The sequence below is a fragment of the Saccopteryx bilineata genome, chromosome 1 (assembly GCF_036850765.1).
Source record: "Saccopteryx bilineata isolate mSacBil1 chromosome 1, mSacBil1_pri_phased_curated, whole genome shotgun sequence".
In the NCBI taxonomy this organism is placed as follows: Eukaryota; Metazoa; Chordata; class Mammalia; order Chiroptera; family Emballonuridae; genus Saccopteryx; species Saccopteryx bilineata.
The window spans coordinates 389,694,648-389,716,767 of NC_089490.1; the positions used below are offsets into that span (position 1 = coordinate 389,694,648).

Sequence of the window (22,120 nt, forward strand, 5' to 3'; positions counted from 1 at the left end):
CCACTTTAGAAGAAGACAGTGACCATGCCTGGGTTCCTTCCCGTTAAGATTTTACTGTGGTACACTGCCCAAGTCAGCGAGTGTAAAAAAGCTGCTTTATTTTAAGTACCCCAGACCCCTGTTTTGAACTCTTCCCAGGTAGAAGTAATTACTTTGGATCATGTCTAGTCCCTAAAATCTGGTATTCCCTATACTGAATGCTTCATTCCAAATTCCCCAAGTTAACCATTCCATAATGTACAGCATGCAAATAAGTTCTAACTGACACCTTCATGTACTCCCTAAATGCAGAGGAGTAAGGATTAAGAAAAGAGACTAACATTTATTAAAAACAAATTAGGCCCTGGCTGGTTGGCTAAGTGGTAGAGAGCATCGGTCCAGCCTGTGAAAGTCCAAGGTTTGATTACTGATCAAGGAATACAAGAGAAGCGCCCATTTACTTCTCCACCCCTCCCCCTCTTGCTTCTCTCTCTCTCTCTTCTCCTCCCCTCCTGCAGCCATTGTTAATTAGAGCGAGTTGGCTCCAGGCACTGAGGATGGCTCCACTGCCTCCACCTCAGGTGCTAAAAAATGGCTCCAGCTGCAAGGGAGCACGGGCCCCAGATGGGCAGAGCACTGCCCCCTAGTGGGATTGCTGGGGGGATCCCAGTCAGGATGCATGTGGGTGTCTGTCTCTGCCTCCCTTCCTCTCACTAAAATTAAACAAACAAACAAATTAGATGACAATTTTATAGGTGCTTTATAATCTTTATTTCATATAATCCTCACCCAAACCCATAAAGTAGGTACTATGATTTATCTAAATTTTGTAGATTTCAAAAGTTAAATAGAAACTAACTTGATCAAGGTTACAGAGCTTGCAAACGGTAATGCTGTGGTTCAAACCTAGGTCTGTTTGGACACCAAAGTTCTTGCTCTCTTACTTGCAGCACTTTCCTGGTCATTCACAGACAAGCACATAAAAAATCTGAGCTGCATGATGTGCACATCCCCCGGTGAGACTGAGCAAAGAAACACTCTGCCTTCTCCTTTCAGCTCTCATACAGTAAACAAGTATCTTTTTCATGGTCTATTTAGTGCCCCCCTTTTTCATTTTGGTGCTTTTTGTATATGTTTTCACTGTTTAAAATGGCCCCCAATGCTGAGGTTTTCTGTCCGTGTTCTTAAGTACACAAGGGCTGTGATGTGCCTTACACAGAAATTTTGTGTTAGATAAGCTTTGTTCAGGCACAAGTTATAGGGCTGTTAGCTGTGAGTTCAAGGTTAATGAATCAATAATATATATTAAATAAGATGTCTTCAAAAAGAATAAAACAGTTATATATTGTTTTATGTATCAGCTGATGAAAATGTTATGATCAAAGTGTTGCAGGGCCCTAACCTCGCATTTCCCCTAAAAATAAGGTTCACTATTCGCTAATTCAGTGTTTATGGTAACTTTATAGAACATGACTACCAGAAATAATGAGAATTACTGTACTTACATGTGTATATAATTAAAGATAACCTCCTCCCCCCACCATTTTAATCCTCTGTAATTTCAGGCTGAGGAAACAAGCAAAGTTTTCAACCTTCCTGTATTCAAGACGAAGTCTTCAGTTCTTAAGCTCTACAACTACATCCACAGTGTGTGATCTATACTTTTAGATTTTATGAAAGGCTATTATATACAAAAATATCCACCAGCAGCTGTCAACTTAGACCTAAGCAATACCAAAGGAATATTTTCTAAAAGTATTTTTCTCATTTGGTATTTGCCCGCTTTATAATTGGCCACATGCCCCGCATCCTTTGCTTTACATGCTGATACAATATAGTGTGGCATCATTTGCTATCTAACAAAAATATTCATCATATTTAATATCTGTTCCATTAAATAGAACCAATGTAAATAGTTCATCCTACAGAATTATAAAACCAGAATATTTGGTTCTAGATCAACAAGTCCATCTTTTTCTCTTTTGCTTCTTAACAAAGCCTTGTGTCGAGGGCCGACTTTCAATAGATTGCAGCAAGGGAGCTGCTTTGCTAAGTATGAAACCCTGACCCAGAAGCAGGTTTAGCACCAGGTTCCCCAGGAACATACAGAAGACCCTCTTTTTCCTGAGGTCTACACATGCTATTGAATAACATACATAAAGTCAAAATGATAATAAATAAAGACTGAAAAACCAATCCCTCCAAACTAACCTAGGACAATGATTTCAAACAATCCTTTAAAACTGAATGCCTGTAATTTAAAAGCCATCAACAGTGTTCCTTAAATAGCAATGCTGTTATGATAAAAAGGATGACCAAGAAAGAGAACTTCAATGGCCTCGACTGTTGCTGGGATACCAATGTTGAAACTCATCACATTTACCTTCTTTAATGCTTTTACTAAATCCGCATAATCGCCTGCTTCCAATTTGGGGTTTTTCACTAGTACTTCTACAGCCTCCAAGGCTTCTTTCCTCTCTTGCCATTTTTTTGCTTCCTGCAAGACACAATTTGAGTAATTTGTAGAACAGAAAATAAAAGAGCAAAATAAAAGTCTATTTCTTTTATGCTACTTTATAGGTAAATCTTTTTTGTTTTCTAAAACTTTTTGTAAAGCTGGTTAAAAAACAAAATTGTGAAACTGTGCAGCCAAACAGAATGTTGTGTTCATATACATAAAATATGTTCATATATAAAAAGTATTTTCATAACATTTCATAATCTTAAGTTCTATAGTAAGTATAAAGAGAATAAGATGCCAATAGTCTTTTCCTTTTCATTTTCTTAGCACATGTTAGTAAGCAGGTATTAGACAGAAAACTTTGATAGAAAGCATTTCTAGCATTTCTGACAGTGGCACAACTACAGGAAAAAGAAATTTCCATATTGACAACATTAAAAAGACCAGAAAAGAGCAAGCACATAACCAACAACCAAAACTATTCTGATCTTGAAGATATGTTTTCCAGATTGGGAGTAAAATGCTAATCCTTTTGTTTTATGGCCATAAAGTAGAATATGCTGCACTAGAGATCAATCAATCATTCAATAATTTGAATATGCACTATCTGAAAGAACTGGGGATACAAAGATGACAAACTTGTCACCCTAGAGGACATTACAGTTCAATTCAATTTATCAAATATTTATTTGTTAATCAGACATTTATGAGATACTCAAGGAGCTAAAAGCAGATCTAGAAAGATCTTCAGTAAAAAACTACAAGGTCATGCCTGAACAGTGGTGATGCAGTGGACAGAGTGTCGACCTGGGATGCTGAGGTGCCAGGTTAAAAACTCTGAAGTCGCCAGCTTGAGTGTGAGCTCATCCACCTTGAGCACAGGCTCACCAGCGTGAGCACGGGGTTACTGGTTTAAGTGTGGGATCATCAACATAATCCCATGGTCACTGGCTTGAGGCCAGAGGTCATTGGCTTGAAGCCCAAGGTCACTGTCTTGGCTGGAACCACCCCCCTCCGTCAAGGCACATATGAAAAGCAATCAATGAAAAACCAAAGTGCTCCAACTACAAGTTGATGCTTCTCATCTCTCTCCCTTCCTGTCTCTCTCTCACAAAAAAAGAAAAAAGAATACAAACACACACAAGGTCATAACTACTATGAAAGGAAAAATACAAGCTGCTTTTATAGTATACAGCAAGAGGTCTTAACCTAGTTTAGGCTGACTAGTAGGATCTCCCTTAAAAAATGATACTTACGGTGAGATCTAGAAAATAAAGAGGTATTATGAGCTGAATGAGGAGTGGTGGAGGAGAATGTTCTAGGTAGAAAGAACAACAATAAATCCCAGAGTTTAGGGGGAAAACGTGTGGCACATTTGACACTAAGAGATGTTGTATATGACCGGGGTATGGAAGGTAAGAGCAATTAAGAGATGTGCTAGAAGTGGGGACTTCAATGGTACCAGAGGTGACCTCAAGGGTCACAAGACGATCTCAGACATTATCACAAAACTCATGAGAGCCACTGAAGGGTTTTAATGAGACAATACTATGAGAAGATTTGCATTTTTGAAAATGACACTTCTAATTACATTGTGAAATACAATGGGAAGGAGAAGGAGGCAAGAGCAAAATCAGGAAGTCTTATAAAAAGACGACTACCGTAGTAGTATATGTAGCACACAGGCAAGAAATGATGGTGGCTGGGATAAGACTTTCTCAATTGGGATAATTCTGTCTCTTGGAATACATTGTGCAAAGTCTGTAGTCATTTTTAATTACCATGATTTCGGGAATGGGTAGTAATGATCTGGTGGGTAAAGCCCAGAGATGCTGCTAAACAGCCTACAATGCACAGGAGAGTCCCCCGCCCCAAATTATCTGGGGGAAAAAAGTCAATAGTGCCAAAGTCAAGAAACACTAGAGTAATTACTTGGCAGTGGGATAAAGAAAAGGGGGCAGCTTGACTTGTGATGGTACAGTGGATAAGGCAGCGACCTGGAATGCTAAGGTCATGGGTTCGAGACCCTGGGACTGCCCAGTCAAGGCACATATAAGAAGCAACTGCGAGTTGGTACTTCTGGTTCCTCCCTCCCCCCTGCCTTTCTCTCTTTCCCTCTCCTCTCTCTAAAATCAATAAATAAAGGAATGAATTTGAGAGATATTTAGAGGTAAAACTAGTGAGACAATGAGGAAAAACTAGAGAGTCAGTTAAGAAAAATGTTCTAGTTTTTGGCAAGACATGAAAAAGTGCTATAGTAAGTATACACACAAAGTAGTATGGGAACAAAGCAGCAGCAACTGTCTCACTCTATGAGGGAAGATACCGGGTGGGAGGGTACGCCAGGAAACCGCTCAGCAGAGCACACTATACTCAGGTAATTACTTAAAATGAAATAGAGAAGTTTAACATTACTTACAATTTTGTCATAAAAGTCTTTGGGAAGTTTGGAAAGAATTTCTGCTGCTTCCAAAAGCTCATAAGCATCTATCTGTGGCACCTCATCACCATCATCACCACCTTCCAGGAGAAAAACAAAACAAATCTTAAAAATGGATGAAATGGTTTTACTTCTCAGTTATCAGTCCTTTCACAACTCTGATGAAATCTTGATATAGAAGGAATCAGCATTATTACTGCTAAATACAACTTATATTTCATTAAATGGCAGTCCTCTATCATGTGCCTAGTGAATGAACATAGGTTCTTGTGGTAGGGCCATTCTTGCAAATTTTTATAGAGGCCAGTGTTTAAGACTGGCTTACCTCCCTCAGCATCCCCACCAGCACACTGCTGCTGTTCCAATTTCGCTTCTAGTTCTTGCTGGGAACGCAGAAACCGAGTTGGTTTAGGAGCACCTGTTGGCAGTCTGACCCATTCTTCTTCTAGTTCTTTCAACTGTGAATATCACAAAATATTTTAAAAACATTATCTACATCTCCACCATTAGAGAATATATTTAACATTTATTTATATTTACTAATACAAGAACTTAATCTTTTATTTATGTGGCTCTAAAAAGCAAACAAGATAAATTTAAATTGTATACATTTGGTAGCATAAGTCAAACTGACTTATATTTACTACACTGAAGATGTATGACTAAGCACACAGAAAAAAGAAAATCCATTTTTTGGACACTCTCATTAGCACAAATTCAGATATATTATTATCAGATAGTCTCCAAACCAGTTATAATTTAGAAAAGATAAATGCATTTTGTCCAAACAGATATTAAATTCTACTATCAATAGCTAATTATAAAGAGATTTTTTTAAACTGCTCTAGATTCAACACTAACATACTGGAATCACCAAATGCCTGGTATTTAACCTGAGAGGACAAAGTAACAGCAGAGACAGTTGGCTATGCTCAGAAAAATCAATTGATTTCAAGATTAAGAATGAAAAATAACTATTTGCAAGGACAGAAGTTCAACAACAATGATAAGAAGGAAATATCTTCATATATTAACCTTATGCAAAGACAAAAACTTTGTGCATCACCTGGACAGAGTTTATATTTTGTAACGGGGGTCTCAGAGCATCCCGAATCCATCTGTAAATCTCTACAGCAATTAGTTTGGCTTCCTCTCGAACAGCCTTATCTCGAGACTCAAAGAGTTTTGGCAACACTTTGATAATTGGCTTAAGCAAGATGATTTTGGAACCAAATTCACTAGAAGTAAAAAATTGGAAAAAAAAACCTGTCAACACGCTTACTTGGGTAAAGTGTTAGCTTTCATTCACTCAAACACAGTTCCATACAGCTATACTAATAAGATTATATAAGTTGAGTTTTAAGGCAGAAAAATAAAGAGAACTCAAGAATATTATTTGATGTCTACGTTTCAAAATAATATTACTATTTTAAAACTAACTTTCTAGGTAACCAGATTAGAAATAGTTCAAGTCTATAAAGGACCAACACTTGTGTAATATCTTATATATACATGTATATACATGTAAAAGCTTAAAAATATGAACAAATCAGTTTATAAGTATTTAAATAAGTAAAATCTGCTCTTAATAAACTTTATAATAGCTCTTACAACTAAGGTGGTTCACTCAATTCTACAGATCACTAATCCTAGCATTACGTGTTTCAGTCCTGACTGTGAAACTACCACACTGAAATTCCAGGCAACTTAAATCTCTTTGCTTCAGTTTTCTATGGGAAGAATAGTTGCATTCTGACTTCTTAAAAAGTTAACACATTTAATCTTATATATTTGTCACAAATTATATTTTATGTTCCCAACTGGCTAAATTTAGCTTTCTGATTCACTGCTAACATTTCTGAATAACCTTCTGGAGTAAGAGGGATTTAGTTATGAAAGAACAATGAAATTATCTAGTAAGATCCATACATATTATTTATCTATTATGTAATATGTACAAATTTATTTCACATGCATAAATGCAACAAAATTCAGTAGTAGCTACTGACAAATTCCAATAGGCGAAAGGAGACTGTGAAAATACCCTCCATAGAAAGTGATACTTGACAAGACATCTGTAAATAGATTTAATACAGATATCTTAACATGAAATTAAACTAGATGATCTCTAAGACTGCCTTATGGTGATGATAAACCATTCTTTTTAGGGATACTAATCATGATGCCTGAAGAATCTAACATTTGGAATTCTTAAGTTTCCTTTACATTATTACTGTCCCATCTAATTTTTTGTTTGTTTCACTATTCTGGCCTGCTTCTGCAAGACAAAACAAAACAAAACAGAAAATACATGAAGGAGATCCACAAGGGAAATACCTTAGCAAAACAAAAGCTAATCTTGATACTAAACACATTACTACAGAAAAAACAAAAGGGTTCTAGAAGCCCGTTTTAGGGGCCAAAGAACATATTTTTGTTTCCTGAAACTCTAACATAGATAGCTTGAGGAAGCTCTAGAACCTAGGATTGAATAATTGGCAGTAAGAACAAAGAACAAAGGTCCAAGAGAACTATCTAGTTCTACTTACAGGTTCTAAGATGCTTTAGGACAAATAAAGAACCACACAGGGGGCTAAATACCATCTACTGTAAGGAAGACATAAGGAGATATACCTAACTTGTCCTTTTTCTACCCTTACTCTCCTAGTCAGCTAAAAATTAAGTAACCAGTGTTTATAGCATTCTAGATTAGAAACTTCTAATTAAAATGTGTTAAATTACAGTATCATTATATTTATTAGAAATCCAATACGAAGGACAGAACAAATTGACCGATACAAGTACACTCTTGAAAACCAAGTTAATTTACTACATTTCTTTTTTTTTTTTTTAACATTTTTTTAATTTATTCATTTTTAGAGAGGAGAGAGAGAGAGACAGAGAGAGAAGGGGGGAAGAGCTGGAAGCATCAACTCCCATATGTGCCTTGACCAGGCAAGCCCAGGGTTTCGAACCGGCGACCTCAGCATTTCCAGGTCGATGCTTTATCCACTGCACCACCACAGGTCAGGCCACTACATTTCTAATATAAGAATGAGCATAATCCTACTATACTGTAATAGGCTAGACATGAGGAAACATTTATCACACAAGAATCTAAGCAAAAGTCAAATTTTATTTTTTATTTTTTTTAAATGTCTAAAAGTACAATTGCTAAATTATAGGGCAAATTAACCTTGACTTGTGCCAGATACTAAATTGGTTAATCAAGTGGTTTTTCCAATTTATATTTCTATCAATAGTCTGAGAAAATTCTTGTTTTTCCATGCCCTTGCCAATATACTGCCAAAACATTGTCAAACTGTTTAATTTTTGTTAATCTAGTGATTATGAAACGGTGTTTTATATTTCTCTCATTACTAGTACTAGCTAGAAGTGTTACAGTTTTCCTGAGTCCCTGTAATCCCTTTTTACATTAAAGTATTGGATAAGTAATATATTCATATATTCAAAAATTAAAGCAATATTTAAAAGTCTATGTTGAAAGGTGTTATTTCCATCCTACCTCATTCACCCCCATCTTGCTCTTATTTTATTGGTTTCTTGTATATCCTTCCAGTATTTTTTGGCAAATAGATGCAAACATGAATGTATACTTATATTTCCACTTATACACAATAATATATGTACTATATAAATCATTCTAAACTGTTTTTTCTACTTAATAATATATCCTGGATATCTTTCCATATCACTGTGTACTTTTTCATGCCTGTATAGTATTCCACTTTTAAGTATAGCTCAGATTACCTAACTGGCTACTGATAGCTGTACTTTGGCTATTGGCACTTCATTGTTATTAAAAGCAGTTCTGTAATGGATACCCTTGATCTTGCTCTGACTCATCTATAGGATAAATTCCTAGAAGTGGGCCAGAGATTAATAGTTTTATAATTTTGACAGATACTTTGATCTATGTCACAGAATTGACTCCATGAAGAATGGTACCATTTTGCATTCCCAAAGCAGTGTGTGAGTGCCTTTTCCTCCTTAGTCTTTTTTTTTTTTATTCATTTTAGAGAGGAGAGGAAGAGACAGAGAGAGAGAAGGAGGGGAGGAGCTGGAAGCATCAACTCCCATATGTGCCTTGACCAGGCAAGCCCAGGGTTTCGAACTGGCGACCTCAGCATTTCCAGGTCGACGCTTTATCGTCCTTAGTCTTTTTAAATTTTTTTATTATTATTAATTTATTGTGTTTACATAGATTCTAGTGTCTTCCCAAATACATCCTACCCTCCCCCATGCTCTCCAGTACATCTCCCCGTCCCCATAATGCCCTCCCCCCTTCCTTTCAGGATTTTAAGCAAAAGTCAAATTTTATAAAAAAAAATTATGAGCCTGACCAGGCGGTGGCGCAGTGGATAGAGCATTGGACTGGGATGTGGAGGACCCAGGTTTGAGATCCCGAGGTCACCAGTTTGAGCGCGGGCTCATCTGGCTTGAGCAAAAAGCTCACCAGCTTGGACCAAGGTCGCTGGCTCGAGCAAGGGGTTACTCAGTCTGCTGAAGGCCCGCAGTCAAGGCACACATGAAAAAGCAATCAATAAGCCCTGGCCGGTTGGCTCAGCGGTAGAGCGTCGGCCTAGCGTGCGGAGGACCCGGGTTCGATTCCCAGCCAGGGCACACAGGAGAAGCGCCCATTTGCTTCTCCACCCCTCCGCCGCGCCTTCCTCTCTGTCTCTCTCTTCCCCTCCCGCAGCAGGGGCTCCATTGGAGCAAAGATGGCCCGGGCACTGGGGATGGCTCTGTGGCCTCTGCCCCAGGCGCTAGAGTGACTCTGGTCGCAACATGGCGACACCCAGGATAGGCAGAGCATCACCCCCTGGTGGGCAGAGCATCGCCCCATGGTGGGCGTGCCGGGTGGATCCCGGTCGGGCGCATGCGGGAGTCTGTCTGACTGTCTCTCCCTGTTTCCAGCTTCAGAAAAATGCAAAAAAAAAAAAGCAATCAATAAACAACTAAGGTGTCGCAATGAAAAACAGATGACTGATACTTCTCATCTCTCTCCATTCCTGTCTGTCTGTCCCTATCTATCCCTCTCCCTGACTCTCTCTCTATCCCTGTAAAAAAAAAAAAAAAAGAAAGAATATTATGAACCAACCAAAAGACAATGTAAAAGTTTAAGATTTATAAATTGAGGATAGTTTAACAAAATTTAAAACTTTTGATACTTTCATATAAGATAAATACCAAGGAAACATTTTCTCTAAGAAGTAGGTCATATACAAAATCATGAGAGAGTTGAGATGATCTTCACTCCCACAGGTCACACATTTAGGGTTTCACTATAGCCATTTTCTAAAGTATCTCATGTAGATGGTTTTGGGGACAGGATATCAGATTAGAAGGACTGCCAAATCAGAACAAATTAGTGGTCTAATTCAGATTTTCATAGTAAATTACAGCCACTTGTTCCTGAAAGAGATTCCATTCATGAAAAGTTTCACTGCCAAACAACAAGAAATTTTAGGGTTGAAAATAACTTACAAGAGTAAAAGCTATTTTCTATTTGCTGTTGCTGTACTTCTGTTTAATGGTATATAGTATTTGCTTCTACTTTATAAAAGGCACCTAAACAAAGGTTTGCTTTAGTCAACAAACTGGGTCTTTAGCCAACACTTCAAAGTATATAAATTTATGTTCGAGGGCAGCTAGAGAGAAAGAGCTGGTTCAAGACCCTGAGGAGTGCTTATACACTAAAAGGCAAATTTATAATCTGGGAACAGGTCAGAGATATTCCCTGTTCATCTTCATTAGAAAGGAATTTAGATAAAATAACTATGCAACATACTTGAAAGCTAAAATCACTGAATACAAAGTGCCACACTTGAGGAATGCGTTTAGCCTGTCCAGGTCACTTTCCTGGGTGGTGTGGCATGCCAACTCAAGTCTACAATTTTCATTTCGGTTTAAACCAGGGACTCAAACTAAAGCAGAAAGAAAAAGTCTTACCTTAAGGCTTTCCTCAGTGTCTCTACACAGGCCACAATAATCTTGGGGTTCTTGTTGTCCAGGCCTTTGAGGAGCTCTTCTTGCACAGCCTCTCCCTTCTCAATCTCTATGTACATCAGACAAATCTCGATGCCTAGCTCCTTGGCTTTGGCTTTGGGTTGGTTGAAAACTTTACTTACAACACCTGATACAACTTCTCCTGTGGTTCTATAATACAGATGATAAACAACAACAACAACACACACACACACACACACACTTTAGCAGAAAGAGCTGGAAAAAGGTCATGGAAGGTGGTGGGTAGGTGGGAGAGGTATATACATACTTTTTTAAATGCTTAAAAATAAAAAAGTAAATGAGTGTAATTTTTAAATTTGTGTTTGAGAATATTAAAAAACTTATACAAAAAGTTTAAGACTCACATCAGACAATAACAGAACCACTGACTGTTTATAAATGTAGAAAATTCAAAGAATGTAAAAGTCCCTTGAAATCCTACTACCAGAGAAAACTACTTTCAACCTTTTGGTATCCATTTACACACACACAGATATATTATACAAAAAGAGGATTACAAAGTTGTTACTTCTGTGAAATTTTTTAAAAAGTTATTTTAAACACTCCTTAAGAGAATTTCTTCAGAGGGAATGGATATGCACCTTTAGTAACAAAAGTCTGCTTTCAACTCTTCGCAAGACTACAGTAATTTTATTGCTTGAGTCTCTTCTAAATTAAATAAAATTTATACTACCGAAATTAGAGGAACTGAGTGGGTTGGAATCACATGCAGCATTTGTCAAAAAATGTTTCTGGTATTAGAAGAAAAGTGAAATAAAAAAAGCAATGATTTTACTAATGGCAAGGGAAACTTGGTGATGTTAACAAAACTCTCAAATTATGATTGTCTTTATTAGTATAATCTTTGAAGTAAATTAAGTATATATTTCTTATGCAATTAAGGGCCCCCATCTGTGGGTTTAGAAGGGAGCTCCTTTCAATGACATAAAGACTAAAGTTAGAAAAAACAAGTTTATGAGGTATGAGAGAGGAGTCACTAGAAACATCTATCATCCATAGCTCCATCCTTTGCTGACAACCTCGCAAATTTTCAAAAATTACTGAAGATTTTCCTTCTTAGTCTAGAGTAATTCCAATAAAAAGGGCTTGAAAGAAAAAAATATCTCTTGTTCATCAAACCTTAAGGTAAAAACTCAATATCTGATTTCTAATTTGTTTCTCTTTTGAGATCTCATGTACCATTTAGACATCTGAGAACAGATAAAGACTGAAAAAACAAGTATCAAGGAACAATGAAAGAAAGAAAATTAAGATATTCTAAAAGTGTTAATAACTAATGACAGTGATCCCTAAATATGCATAGATTAATCAATCAGGTAGCACCAGAGAAGTTTGTTTTGTTTTTTAACAGTATGGTTGAAAAGAAAGTACTTACTTTCCTGCTACATGGGCATTTTCAACATAAACCAGGGCCGCTTCTAATCCTTTCAACTGAACCACGGCATTGGAATCAGTCACAAATTTTTTGATCAATCCTAAAAATTTGGACCATTCTGGGCTCTTTTCATCTCTTATTTTCTGGAAGATCTTCAGGGCCTCTTCATACCCACTTAACCTTGCTTTCCACAGCTAAAAGAAAAGAAGTATTTTGAAAAACAAAACAATAAGGGAAAAGTAACTACCCTATACCAGGTTATCTGATCAAAGGACCCCATAAGTGGAAACAAAAAAAGGAGTTTGTTTAATATTTATGGTATTCTACCAAGGTCATCTAAAATTCATAACAAGCAATTATAAATGTATCTCAATTGTATACAAAGTATTCAAGTGTTAGTTATTACTCTTTAAAATACGGCATTACAGACTATGTTGTTTTCCGGTTGTACTGTGTATTACACATTGGGCAGCTTTATATATACTATACAGCACAGTGTAACTGCTGACAAAACAAGCCAAGGACACCAAAATCTGAGTTCCGGAAAAGTCTCACCTTGTGTTCACATTTCTGATCAACTGGCAGTTTCATCCACTCACTGTCATCTCCCATTGTGCTTCCAGTTTCTTCTTAGAATTAAAAGTAATTCCTGGTCAAATAAAAATTGATACTTATTAAATCTAGCATCAAGCAGTCTCTTAAGACAAAATGACTTTTTTGAAATTTTTATTTTATCATTATGCACCAATAAGATTAAAAAGCCCAGTCTTTGTTTATATACCCATTTAATTCCATTAATAGGACATTTTAAAAGTAAAAGCAAAAAAGTTAATTGAAAACTCTTAAGTAAATATAGAAAGGGTACTATTTGACTGGACCAGTGGTGGCACAGAGGACAGAGTGACAACCTGGAATGCTGAGGTCCCAGGTTCAAAACCCCGAGGTCCCTGGCTTGAGCATGGGCTCACTAGCTTGAGCTCAAGGTTGCTGGCTTGAATGTGGGATTTTAGACATAATCCCATGGTCAGTGGTTTGAGCCAAAAGTTCACTGCCTCAGCTGGAGCCTGCCCGAGGCCAAGGCAAGTATGAGAAGCAATCAATGCACTCAAGTGTTGCAACTATGAGATGATGTTTCTCATCCCTCTCTCCTTCCTGTCTCTCTTTCTCAAACAAAACAAAAAAACACAATATATACATATTTTTTAAATGATGCTTATATATTTTCCCAAATGGGAACCTCTTAAGGTATATGACAAAACTAGAATAAAACCAAAGAGTTTAGCTACTTGGCCTTTTAAAAGGGCAAAAGAGACCCTAGCCAGGTGGCTAAGTGGATACAGCGTCATCCTGAAGCACTGAGGTTGAGGGTTTGAGCCCTAGTCAGGGCACATAGGAGAAGCAATCAATGAGTACACAACTAAATGGAACAACTAATTGGAATAACTAAGTGAAACAATGAGTTGATGCTTCTCTTTCTCTCTCCCTCCCTTCCCTCTCCCCTTTCCTTTCTCTCCCTCTTTCTCAAGTCAATGGGAAAAAAATAATAATTTTTTTTTAAAAGACCAAGAGAAGAATTCCAAAGAACTTCATTCTTTCAACTGTTAACCTAAAGTTCCTTATAGAAAATAATCAACATGGAAAAATCCCAATGCTACTAGTAAAAAATTAAATCCATGAATGAACTGTTATAAACTTTATATATAACCAACTTTTTAGTTAGTAAGGTTTATAATCAGCATTCTTTTAATAACTTTATGCTATTCATAGATAACATTTCTTTCTGATTATAAAAGTTAATATATGCTACCTGCAGAAAACATGTAAAGTACAGAAAATATATAAGGAAAGAAAGTTGTTTTGTTTTATTTTGGGTTTTTTTTTAAGTGAGAAGCAGGAAGGCAGGGAGACAGACTCCCATGTGCTCCGATGGGGGTCCACCAGGCAAGCCCCCTACAGGATGATGCTCTGGCCATCTGGGGCTGCTGCTCCATTCCTTGGCAATGGAGCTATTTCAGCACCTAAGGCAAGACCAAGGAGCCATCCTCAGCACCGGGGGTCAAATATTCAAGCCATGGTTGCAGGAGGGGAGGAGGGAGAAGGGAAAAGAGAGAGAGAGAGAGAGAGAAGCAGGAGGGGAAGAGTGTGGAGAAGGATATGGTCACTCCTCCTGTGTGCCCTGACCAGGCATCGAATCTGGGACTTCTACATGCCAGGCCAATGCTCTACTGCTGAGCCAGCTGTCCAGGGCCCAGAAGGAAAGTATTAAAACACAATTTTACCACCTTGATGAACACTAAAGTATGTGTCCACTTGAGTCCTTCCAAATTTTTTTCAAAGCACATACAGTACATAAATTACATGATTAAAAATTAATCCTCTTGTAATCTTTTCCTTATATGGTCACAAACATTCTCCCATATTTGAGAACATGATATTTAAAGATTGCATAGCACTGCATTTTTATCATCAATCCTACTGTTAGAATTTAAATTGTTTCCAATTTTTCAGTATTATAAATAACATCGTTTGACCAGTGGTGGCACAGTGGATAGAATATCAACCTGGGACACTGAGGTCTAAGGTTTGAAACCCTTAGATCACTGGCTTGAGCTGAGGCTCACCTGGCTTGAGCACAAGCTCATCAGCTTGAGCCCAGAGTCACCAGCTTGACCATGTTGATGATCCCATGGTCACTGGCTTGAGAAAGGGGTCATTGGCTCGGCTGGAGTCCCCCACCTACCACCATCAAGGCATGTATGAGAAGCATTCAATGAACAACTAAAGTGACACAACTATGAGTTGATGCTTCTCCTCTTTTTTCCTGTCTCTCTTGCAAATCAATCAATCAATCAATCAATCAATCAGTAACATAGAAGGGATTCTGTTTATCTCTCCTCTCTACTCCCAGTACTGGTCTGACATAAAAGAGATCTCCAATAAATATTTGTTTAATATATATACCTTGATAGTGTCTGCTATGAATCAGGCACTGTTCAAAATACTGGTTAAACAGGTTAATTCACTTTGTACTAACAACTACATGAAAGAAAGGTATTTTTCCACTTTACACACTAGGCCCACAAAAATTAAGTAACTTTCCCAAAACAACACAACTGGTAGGCAGTGAGATCACACTAAGACTCAAAGGCTATGCCTCGTCCTTTACAACCTGCTTTGTCCCATGAAAGTGTAGGATATATTCCAGGGAAAGTTAAATATTCAAAGATTGAATTGTAAAAGTTTATTAGACTAAAGTGGAACTTTAAGAACTCTCTAAAATTCCCAGGACCCTGTAAAACAACAGCAGCACATTTTAGAATAGGAGTCAAACCTTAGTAGAGAACAGAAACTCAAATACAGTAATGGCAGGAGATAAAATAGTATGACAGTTTGGAATACAGTATAGTATTATTTAAGTTGAAGATGCACATACCCTACTATTCAGCAATTCCATTCCTAGATATATATCCTAGATGTTGATGCCAACCACACCAGAAGACCTATACAAGGATATCTGTAGCACTGTTGTTCGTGAAAGTTGAAAACATTTCATAAGTTCATCAAAAAGAATAGTGATGTATATTCCCCTAGTGTAATATTATATAGCAACAAAATTGAATGAATTATGTAGTGCTTCTCAAAATCTATAGTGAAGGATCAGTCATTTTTAATTTTTCAAACAAATGTACACTGATGTTTGCCAAATATAATAGAAATTATTAGATTTCTATATTTTTAAAGTCCCCCAAATAAATACAAAGTAGTCCAGTCATTATGTAAAACAATTTTAGTGGTTCCTTTAAAATTTAAAAAGTTAGGCCCTGGCCGGTTGGCTCAGCGGTAGAGCGTCGGCCTAGCGTGCGGAGGACCCGGGTTCGATTCCCGGCCAGGGCACACAGGAGAAGCGTCCATTTGCTTCTCCACCCCTCCGCCGCGCTTTCCTCTCTGTCTCTCTCTTCCCCTCCCGCAGCCAAGGCTCCATTGGAGCAAAGATGGCCCGGGCGCTGGGGATGGCTCTGTGGCCTCTGCCCCAGGCGCTAGAGTGACTCTGGTCGCAACATGGCGACGCCCAGGATGGGCAGAGCATCGCCCCCTGGTGGGCAGAGCGTTGCCCCTGGTGGGCGTGCCGGGTGGATCCCGGTCGGGCGCATGCGGGAGTCTGTCTGACTGTCTCTCCCTGTTTCCAGCTTCACAAAAATGAAAAAAAAAAAAAAAAAAAATTAAAAAGTTAAACATAGAGCCTGACCAGGTGGTGGCACAGTGGATAATGTGTTGGACTGGGATACAGAAGACCCAGGTTTGAGACCCTGAGGTTGCCAGCTTGAGCGTGGGCTCATCTAGTTTGAGCAAAGCTCACCAGCTTGGACCCAAGGTCGCTGGCTCGAGCAAGGAGTTGCCCAGTCTGCTGAAGGCCCACGGTCAAGGTACATATGAGAAAGCAATCAATGAACAACTAAGGTGTCGCAACGAAAAACTGATGATTGATGCTTCTCATCTCTCTCCGTTCCTGAGAGAGTTTTTAAAAGTCTGAGTTTTTAAAAGTCTGTCTGTCCCTATCTATCCCTCTCTCTGACTCTCTCTCTGTCTCTGTAAAAACAAAAACAATAAAACTTGCAATAGAAAAAAAAAAGTTAAACTGAATTATATGGTTCTGTAATTCCACTCCTAGCTTAATACACAAAAGAACTAAAAACGGGTACTCCAACAAGTACATACATATGTATGTTCATAGCAGCACTATTCACAATAGCCAAAAAACAGTCCAACTATCCAAACTGTTTATCCAGTTTGTAGAATAAACAAACTATGGTATGTACATACAATGGACTATTTACTACTAGGCCATAAAAAGGAGTGAGGGAAGTACTGATGCATGCTGTAACTGGATGAACTTCACCAACATGATGCTAAATGAAAGAAGCCAAACACAAAAAAACCCTTTTGTATGATTCCACTTTAGGAAAAAACAAAATCTAGAATTATAACACATCAATCCATAGAGATATAAAGCAGATTGGTGGTTGCCAGGGTTTGGGAGAGGGTGAATTGGGTGGAAACTGCTTAATGGGTCAGGAGTTTTACTGCAGAGAGATGGAAATGCTTTAGAAAGAGGTGATGGTTGCCTTGTATATTGTGAATTTACAAAATGCCATTTGAATTGTTCATTTAAAATGAACAATTAAGTTTTAAGTTATGTGAATTTCACTTCAATAAATTATTTTTTTTACGTCCCAAAGTGATTCTAAAGTGCAGCCTGGGTTGAAAACCTCTAACATTACTTTCTTGGCACAAGTTCGAGATCGCAAAAGCAATCTTTCTCACCTGTTTTTCAAAAAGTAACACTCAATGAAATCTTTTTTTTTTTTTTTACAACTTTTTTTTTTTTTTTCTGAAGCTGGAAACGGGGAGAGACAGTCAGACAGACTCCCGCATGTGCACCGGGATCAACCCGGCACGCCCACCAGGGGGCGATGCTCTGCCCCTCCGGGGCGTCGCTCTGCCGCGACCAGAGCCACTCTAGCGCCTGGGGCAGAGGCCAAGGAGCCATCCCCAGCGCCGGGCCATCTTTGCTCCAATGGAGCCTTGGCTGCGGGAGGGGAAGAGAGAAAGGGGAAGGGGTGGAGAAGCAAATGGGCGCTTCTCCTATGTGCCCCGGCCGGGAATCGAATCCGGGTCCCCCACACGCCAGTCTGACGCTCTACCGCTGAGCCAACCGGCCAGGGCCTCAATGAAATCTTTTAAAACATTTTCCAACCAAGAGAATGTGAACAATATTCAATTGTCAGTATTCTAAGAGTTCACCACAATACTTTTCTACTTTTCCTGTTGTTTCCTTTTGGAAACATAAAGAGGCAGGTTATCCAACCTAAGTGCCACATAGAAAATTTTAATGTCATTGTGTTATACTTTCTGAAATGGCTTCTACTACATTAAATCTGAGTTTTTAAAAGTTAGTATGTATGCTCTTTCTATGAAAAGGCAAGGCCTGTTTCATACCCAAACCTCCTCAGCCACTGAAATAATAAGCACAGAATTTGCGTATGCATGTTGACACTGAGGACTCTTGCTCTGCCTTTGTGTTTGTCTCTTGGGATTGATGTTTTTTTGTGTTTTTTTTTTTACAGAGACAGAGAATGAGTCAGAGAGAGGAATAGACAGGGTCAGACAGGAACAGAGAGAGAGATGAGAAGCATCAATCATTAGTTTTTCATTGCGCGTTGCAACACCTTAGTTGTTCATTGATTGCTTTCTCATATGTGCCTTGACTGCGGGCCTTCAGCAGACCGAGTAACCCCTTGCTGGAGCCAGCAACCTTGGGTCCAAGCTGGTGGGCTTTTTGCTCAAACTAGATGAGCCCGCGCTCAAGCTGGCGACCTTGGGGTCTCGAACCCCGGTCTTCTACATCCCAGTCCAATGCTCTATCCACTGTGCCACCATCTGGTCAGGCTGATGTATTTTTTTAAAAAGCACTTTTCCACTAACTTCCCCCATAATTATTTTAATTATAAAATTAATTTTAGAATTTAATTTACATATACAAAAAACATATGCAAGTTTTTTATGAAGCGTTACAATAAAATTGACCTACCATCCAAACTGAAAATTCACTTTGTACTAACAATATTATTTTTTGTATCCACTTTGTACTACCATTTTTTTTTTTTTTTTTTTTTTTTTGCATTTTTCTGAAGCTGGAAACAGGGAGAGACAGTCAGACAGACTCCCGCATGCGCCCGACCGGGATCCACCCGGCACGCCCACCAGGGGGCGACGCTCTGCCCATCCTGGGCGTCGCCATGTTGCGACCCTCCTGGGTGTCGCCATGTTGTGACCAGAGCCACTCTAGCGCCTGGGGCAGAGGCCACAGAGCCATCCCCAGCGCCCGGGCCATCTTTGCTCCAATGGAGCCTTGGCTGCGGGAGGGGAAGAGAGAGACAGAGAGGAAGGCGGGGCGGAGGGGTGGAGAAGCAAATGGGCGCTTCTCCTATGTGCCCTGGCCGGGAATCGAACCCGGGTCCTCCGCACGCTAGGCCGACGCTCTACCGCTGAGCCAACCGGCCAGGGCTGTACTACCAATATTATTACTATACCTGTGCATTCTTTTTTTTTCGAGAGAGAGAAACAGACAGGAAAGGAGAGAGATGAGAAGTATCAATTCTTTGTTGTGGCACCTTAGCTGTTCATTGATTGCTTTCTCATATGTGTTTTGACTAGGGCGGAAGGCGCTCCAGCAGAGCAAGTGATTCCTTGGTCAAGCCAGTGACCTCGGGCTTCAAGCCAGTGACCTTTGGGCTGAAGCCAGTGACCACGGGGTCATGTGTATGATCTCACGCTCAAGCCAGCAACCCTATGCTCAAGCTGGCAACCCCAAGCTCAAGCCAGATGAGCCATGCTCAGGCCAGCAACCTTGAGGTTTTGAACCTGGGTCCTCAACATCTCAGGCCGATGCTCTACCCACTGCACCACAGCCTGGTCAGGCTGCACCTGTGTATTTCTTTTCTACTCCATCCTTCCCCTCACAGAAGTTTGTTTAATCTATGCCATATTCTCAGTCACATATCTCTAAACAACAAAATTAACTGCTCTTGTTTGTGAGCTTTAGAAAAATGTTATACTGTAAGAAATCCTCCATAACTTACTTTTTTGTGTGTGTGACAGAGAGAGGGACAGATAGGGACAGATAGGAAGGGAGAGCGATGAGAAGCATCAATTCTTCATTGTGGCTCCTTAGTCTCCTTAGTTATTCATTGACTGCTTTCTCATTTGTGCCTTGACAGGGTGGGGGGGGAGGGGGGCTACAACAGAGCGAGTGACCCCTTGCTCAAGCCAGTGACCCCATGCTCAAGCTGGGTAAGCCTGTGCTCAAGTCGGGCGAACCCAAGCACCCAAGCTCAAATCGGGTGAGCCCAAGCTGGCAACCTTGGGGTTTGAACCTGGGTCCTCCACATCTCAGTCTGACGCTTTATGCACTACGCCACCACCTGGTCAGGTCTCCATAACTTCCTTTTATCATTCAAAATTTGATTTATAAAATTCATACATATGTTGTGCTACAACTCAGGGCCACTCTAAGTGTGGTTCAAAGACTTCTGCTGGTTCACAAACTTACCATTCAGATAAGTACAGAAATGGAGATAAAGAGTTTAAAAACAGCCATAGTGCCTATTCTAGCTTCTTTAATTAGGGTTGTCTGAGACACTGAAACAAGTTCAGCAAAGGTAAAATATAAATGCCACAAGAAAAGTAGGGGGTGTAGAGTTAGGCTGGAAAATACTTAAAGGTTAGATCCTAAAAGGACTTATAAACAATGTTAAGAAATTTGTACTTTCTCCCAAAGGTAAAATAAGACTTTGAAGGATTATTAAGTAGAGAAAAAATTATATACACATCAAACTTACATTTTTAGAAGACCATGTAATATATATGTAAAAGCAATGTAAAGAATAGCTTAGAAGGCAGTAAAAACTGAGGGAAATCAGAAGGCTATAGTCTAAATGAAAGATGATGGTAGCTTGGCCTAACCAGGTGGTGGCACAGTGGATAGAGTGTTGGACTGGGACCTGGAGGACCCAGGTTCGAAACCCTGAGGTTGCCAGCTTGAGAGCTGGCTCATCTGGTTTGAGCAAGGTTCATCAGCTTGAGCCCAAGGTCGCTGGCTTGAGCAAGGGGTCACTCATTTTGCTGTAGCCCCCTGGTCAAGGCACATATGAGAAAGCAATCAATGAACAACAAAGTGCTGCAACAAAGAATTAATGCTTCTCATCTCTCTCCCTTCCCGTCTGTCTGTCCCTATCTTTCCTTCTGTCTCTGTCACCCCCCCCAAAAAAAAAAAAGATGATGGTAGCTTGGACCTAAGGGCAGTAGCAATGCAGATGGAGAAAAGTAGATGGGTGTTAGAGATATAAAGACTGTCAAAAAATGTCCTTACTGAGTGAATATAGAAGGAGTGGAAGAGAGGGATGAAGATGAGTTTTGGACAAGATGAGTTTTGGACAAGATGAGTTTTGGAGAAGCTGAGTTTGAGATGCATCCTAGACAAGTGTAGATGTGTATAGCAGTCATGTAAGTAGGGGAGATGAAAGATGCTCTACAAGAGATTTCTTGGTTCCTAGTTTGGTGAAATCCCTACAATTTACTGTATCTGGTTTCTAGATGATCTACAGTGAAAACTATTCATATTTTATAAATAATAAGGTTTATTTTGGTAATTACCTAACTCAATTAAAATATAAAGAGTAAATGAGAGTATATATAAAAAGCAAGTTTATTTGCCTCCTAAAGGACTAAGGGAATTTAGAGAAATTTACTGTACTTCCCCATGTATTTTGGGGCCAGAAATTTGAAAAAAAAAAAGTATTACATAGTTATTGAAATCAAGTTTTATTCATCATAAAATTCATACAACTCATCACTGTCAAAACTCCCATCCATTAGCTTGTCCTCATCTGTGTCTGATAATGAATCACTGTCTTCATAATTGCCTTGTCCTCAGTTCCATCCATGGCATTTGAAATGTCACACTTCTTAAATGACTTGATAATGATCTCAATCTTGATATTATTCCAGGACCTTTTCACCCAGGTACAAACTTCTTTAGTTGGCTTCTTCACTCTTCCTGCTGGTGTCAAATTGTCCCCAGAAGACTTCATCCATTGGTTCCCATTCATCTCTCATGGCAGCTTTGAAGGGTTTGTAATGCTGACATCAAATAGTTGGAGCTGGGATGTCAAGCCTCCAGGTATGATGGCAAGTTTTGTTTTTTGCTCTGCAGCAATCTTCTTTGTGTTTTTTGTTATGTGTGCTCTGAACTGAT

At 39.1% G+C, this 22,120-nt stretch overlaps 1 protein-coding gene across 3 annotated transcripts in view; it reads right to left on the minus strand.

The window, feature by feature from the left end:
- Nucleotides 1–22,120, minus strand: part of CKAP5 (cytoskeleton associated protein 5) — a 124,879-nt gene that overhangs the window by 70,488 nt on the left and 32,271 nt on the right. For all 3 annotated transcript variants that reach the window (XM_066251413.1, XM_066251412.1, XM_066251411.1), the window contains exons 2-8: nt 12,862–12,955; nt 12,307–12,500; nt 10,854–11,060; nt 5,947–6,118; nt 5,206–5,338; nt 4,860–4,960; nt 2,363–2,476 (exon numbers count right to left, since the gene is read on the minus strand). In XM_066251413.1, coding sequence (XP_066107510.1) covers nt 2,363–2,476; nt 4,860–4,960; nt 5,206–5,338; nt 5,947–6,118; nt 10,854–11,060; nt 12,307–12,500; nt 12,862–12,918 — 978 coding nt within the window. In that variant the 5' untranslated portion in view covers nt 12,919–12,955. The remainder of the gene's footprint in view (nt 1–2,362; nt 2,477–4,859; nt 4,961–5,205; nt 5,339–5,946; nt 6,119–10,853; nt 11,061–12,306; nt 12,501–12,861; nt 12,956–22,120) is intronic.